Here is a 5,000-nt window from a genome sequence, read left to right on the forward strand (position 1 = left end):
AAAGAGAGAATAGGAGAGAGAGAGAGAATACGAGAGAGAGGAAGAGAGAATACGAGAGAGAGAGAGAATACGAGAGAGAGAGAGAGAATACGAGAGAGAGAGAGAGAATACGAGAGAGAGAGAGAGAATACGAGAGAGAGAGAGAGAATACGAGAGAGAGAGAGAGAATACGAGAGAGAGAGAGAGAATACGAGAGAGAGAGAGAGAATACGAGAGAGAGAGAGAGAGAGAGAGAGAGAGAGAGAGAGAGAGAGAGAGAGAGAGAGAGAGAGAGAGAGAGAGAGAGAGAGAGAGAGAGAGAGAGACAGAGAGAGAGAGAGACAGAGAGAGAGAGAATACAAGAGAGAATACGAGAGAGAGAGAGAGAGAGAGAATACGAGAGGGAGAAAGAATACGAGAGTGAGAGAGAATACGAGAGAGAGAGAATGAGAATGAGAATGAGAATGAGAATGAGAATGAGAATGAGAATGAGAATGAGAATGAGAATGGGAGAGTGAGAATGAGAGTGAGGGTTCAAAGTCAAAGCATCAGTTAGGACGTTGAAATTGGTTGACTTTCTTTGGTTATAGGTATTGATTTAAGAGTTATATGTGAATTTGTTTTGAAGAGAATTCTAAATGGCCTGAACTATTTGTTATTTCCAGGTGCGGTCCCTGTTCTACAGTATCTACGTCACTTCCATAGGATTAAATTTTTCTAATGGACGCAATGAGTCCGGTTTGGGAAACCTAGTCTCTAACTTTGCTCAAAAGGTTGGCATCCGGCCCATGGCCTCGCGAAACACATAGTAACAGGGCAGGTTGTTTCAGGCCTTACATGTCTTTTCAAAGCATTTTTTTTTCTCCATCTTTTCCTTGTTTTTCCTTTTTCTTGGTCTATTCTTCTTTTCTTAATGGTTGATTTTTCTCTGTCTAGCAGACACAAATATGAGAATAGAGTATACTATTGTTTGTAAAATAGTTTCATCTGAGATTGTAAAAATTAAATGTGATAATATATATGGGTCTATAACATCCATTGAAATTTGTATCTATACCCAAAGGAATGTATGACAGAAGTTATTTGTGTACTTGTTATTATAAGCCTTTTTATGTAAAGAAACTTTTTGTAAAGCATGTTTATGACCTCTTATAGTTATTTGATACTGTTCTAGACTTCCAAGTATTTTGAAGCAATTGGGTAATTCAGGGATTCATCACTGTCTGTAGATTCTTAAGAGAGGATGTTAAAGCAGTTGATAAAGTCATAGCCTGCAAGGATGGCAGTCCTTGCTTGTAGTTACTTTACATTTAAGAAAGACCTCTTGTTCTTTTGTGATAAAGCACATGTTTAACTGTTTCATTTGCACATTATGTCTTATAATTTGATTAAGATAGTCATGGATGATTGACCACTATCCAGAGTAGTAGGAGGAAGAAACAAGTGAAACAAAGTTAACGAAATTGAAATACCTAAAACACTGACCTTCACCTATGTTGTACATGATGACTATTTTTTTGCAGTTCATGTAATTCAGACTGTCATCAGGAATGTGTGATAGTGAATAATATACAGTTACTTTTTATTTTAATTGCTTACCCTTGCATAACTTTATTTTATATAATTGTATATAATGTTTTATTTACAGCCCTTTTTTCTCTTGTGTTTCTTTTTGCCATATCTTTGGCTTTTCCTGTAGCTGTCTGAATCAGTTGATAATTCATCATCAGCCCTGGAGATGTATTTCAGGCTACAGTTATATTTTTGTCATGCAGATTATCACCTGAACTGTAGTCCTTGAGCTGATATTATCTAAAAATGTATTGTATATTGATCAGGGTTGGCCAGTGTGATCCTTTTGGATTACTATATTTTTTTAAAGATATTTATGATTCAGAATTTTATTATATTTTACTTAAATAAGAAGCTGTAAGAAAGCATTTCATTTAACCATGATATTCATGGTTTGTTAAATAGTAATACACAATGAAAGTCTTTTGAGTTGAGAGAAAGAATCAAGAGGGACTAGCTGGCCACATAATCGTATAGAAGAAGAAATTGTCCTTGACCAAACACCAACCACAATAATGCTGTATAAGCATGAGTGTACACAGGTGGGAGTCAGTCAGACAGTCCAACAATATTTTCATCTTTTTAATATAGGCAAAATTTAAATGTAATATAATGCATTAACATATGTAGGGTCCTATGAAGCCTTGATATTACAAGAAATTGACTTATAGATGATTTATGATTTAGGTTATTGACAGTGCACACTCCTCGAGAATATGAGGTATACTGGTTCTCAAACTTCTCTAGTCAGTCTTTGTATATAAAAGCTTAAAGAAAAACTGCTTTCCAGCCTTTTAGAATTATGAAATACCAAATGTAGAAATTGCTTTCCAGGCTAATATTTGAATGGTGTCAGTTATTAACACTCAGAAAGTCACTCATTTAAAAAGAAACAAACTAAATGTGGTGATATGGATATGACATAAGTAGATTTCATTAAAGAATGTAATTTGGTTTTTGCCAACCCTGATTAAAAGAATATATACAAGTTAGAATATTAAAGAAATACCTGAATTTTATGGAAAAGTGGAATAACCATATCATTTGAAATTTTGAGAAGTAGTGGAAGATAAAGTTTTGTTGAACATGCTAAAATACTTCATAACTGTAGCCTACATTTTCTTCATGGAATGGACGTGTGTCTATATAAATTGTCTTTTTTTTTTGTATAATTATTTTTATCTTTATCAATTTAAATAAGAGGCAGAGGATGATGTTTTCAATGACTGTAAATGTTTCTTCACTGTAATATTGATACCATTATCAGATAACTATTTAGCAAGTGGAGTTATTTTTATGAGCTTTATATGAACTGCAAAAGAAATTATTACAATTTCATTTTGCAAGCCAGATGAAATTAGAGCAGTATTTCAGTGATATTCAGCATGTGATTACTCTTAATAACAGTTAACAAAGTACATTAATGTGTATTCAATAAAATTCATGTAGTTAAGTTATAAAAATATCCTTGAAAGGGAAAGTTGACTTGTGCAGTACAAAGGATTTCAAAATTAGATCTATTTTGCAGTTAAATAAGTCACATTGTATACAAATATTTATATGAAGTACTCCAATCATCCTTTCTAATACTGTTCTTTGTGAGTAGCCATGAGGCTTGAATTTCACTCTTTTCATCTGAAGTGAAGTTCCCAGTGTACACAAGCTTTGGTTTGGAGAAACTCCTAAATAATATGTGTGATTGATATTGTGTTGTGTAGTGTTGCACTTGAATTTTAGAAAGGACAAAGCTCCCTTAAAAAAGACCCATTTAAGTCTTAAAGTCTCTTCTGTCTTTAGGGATTTGTGCTGTCATTCCAGAACTAATTTTGTTGATATATCTGGCTTTTATCCTTTGACAGTGGACTTAAAAAGTGTCCTAAAAAGTCATCTAATATTAAGGATTTGTTTGTTACTTAATTTTGCCCTGTATTTGTTTTTTATTTACATTGTATTTTTTTTTTTTTTTGTATTATCAGTATTTTATCATCACTTTCATTATATTGTTATGAAGAAAGGTGTCAAACAGTTGTTACTGATGTGAATCCATAGGAAATTTATAGGATGTTATAAGAGATTCTTTCCATAATTTGGCTCAGGTATGAACTGATTCCTTCAAACTGTAATTGTGTGACAGAATAGCAAATGAAGAATGCATTTATCCTTATTGCTCTTTTTATTTGAAAGATGTCACAAAAATATAAATAAAGGGGAATAATGTTTCAGCTGTTTATTTCATATATTTTTGTCTTTTTTTATTTCACTTATTTATCTGTGAGTATCATTTACACAAGAAAGTATTTTAAGTAGCTGGAATCATTTAAATGGTAAGTAGTTTACAGTGTGATGACCCCCCAAATCCCTTGCCCGTTGTTGTCGTGGGGGGGCTTAGGAGGCGGAGACTGGGACCCAATGCTGGGGAACTTCCCAACCTTGGGACTCAGCCCTCGACTCAACAAATTTTGCATGGTCTTTTTTTTCCCCCTCCTACTTTTTCCTTTCTGTCCTTTCACCAACCCCTTCTACTATCCACTTCCTAAGGTGTGAGAGCCGTGCTGAAAGGATAAAGGCTGACTTTGTGCCAGTCCTGAACGGCCTGAGGGAGCCATGGGCACGGTATTCCCCTGCTTTAGTTGTCTAGCCCTTACCCCTCAAGCGACCCTGAGGGGTGGACCGTTTCTCTCCCCAACATACTCCAGGCTTATCATGGCCAACAATGAATAACCATTAACCATTAACCATACCATTATTAGAGGCAATGAGGCTCGCCTCTTCATCAAATAGCTCCACCAATTCAAACTCGCCCGATTCCCTGAACACTACAACTAATACCCCCTCCTCAATGCCGACTAGTACAGTATCCACCCTAATCAACACCCCAGGAGACATTTCTACTCCCAACATGCTGAACTTCAACAACTATACCCCCACAACCTTCTTCATCAACTACCCCATCCTCCCTTATTACTACCTTACAACCTTATTGTCCACCTCCCCATAACACTACCTCCCTCAACACTACCTCCCTCAACACTACTCCCTCTTCCACATGCCCCCGTCCTTCTACTACCCCCATCTCTACAAAATTCTTAAATAATCTATTTAGCCCAGCCAAATGGGACCGATTTTTCGTGATCCCTCCCACAACTTCTCACACTTTCTGCTTTGACAACCTGTTTTCATTCCTCAAATGCATATACATCCTTAACTTGATCTAACCCCTATACATTACCTTACCCGACCTTAACCCATTTACTCGTCAATTCCTTTGCCCAGCTTTGACAACTAATCACTAACTCAACCACCCTTCACTACCATTTACTATAGTGCTACATGACCTTAGATGTCTAGCACATTTATTTTGCTTTTAACCATTAACCATACAGTGTGATGATAAAGTCATAGTAGTAATCTTTGTAAGGAGTATTTACTTAGTAACCCCTACCATTTGG

The 5,000-nt window shown here is 35.6% G+C and overlaps 1 protein-coding gene across 1 annotated transcript in view; it reads left to right on the forward strand.

Annotated features, from left to right (window-relative positions):
- The window catches only part of LOC125039479 (myotubularin-related protein 14-like), a 30,969-nt gene extending 27,199 nt beyond the window's left edge, over positions 1–3,770 (forward strand). The window contains exon 12 of the mRNA XM_047633476.1: positions 645–3,770. Coding sequence (XP_047489432.1) covers positions 645–788 — 144 coding nt within the window. The 3' untranslated portion in view covers positions 789–3,770. The remainder of the gene's footprint in view (positions 1–644) is intronic.
- The last annotated feature ends 1,230 nt before the right edge of the window (positions 3,771–5,000 follow it).

The sequence above is a fragment of the Penaeus chinensis genome, chromosome 27 (genome assembly GCF_019202785.1).
Source record: "Penaeus chinensis breed Huanghai No. 1 chromosome 27, ASM1920278v2, whole genome shotgun sequence".
NCBI classification, from domain to species: domain Eukaryota; kingdom Metazoa; phylum Arthropoda; class Malacostraca; order Decapoda; family Penaeidae; genus Penaeus; species Penaeus chinensis.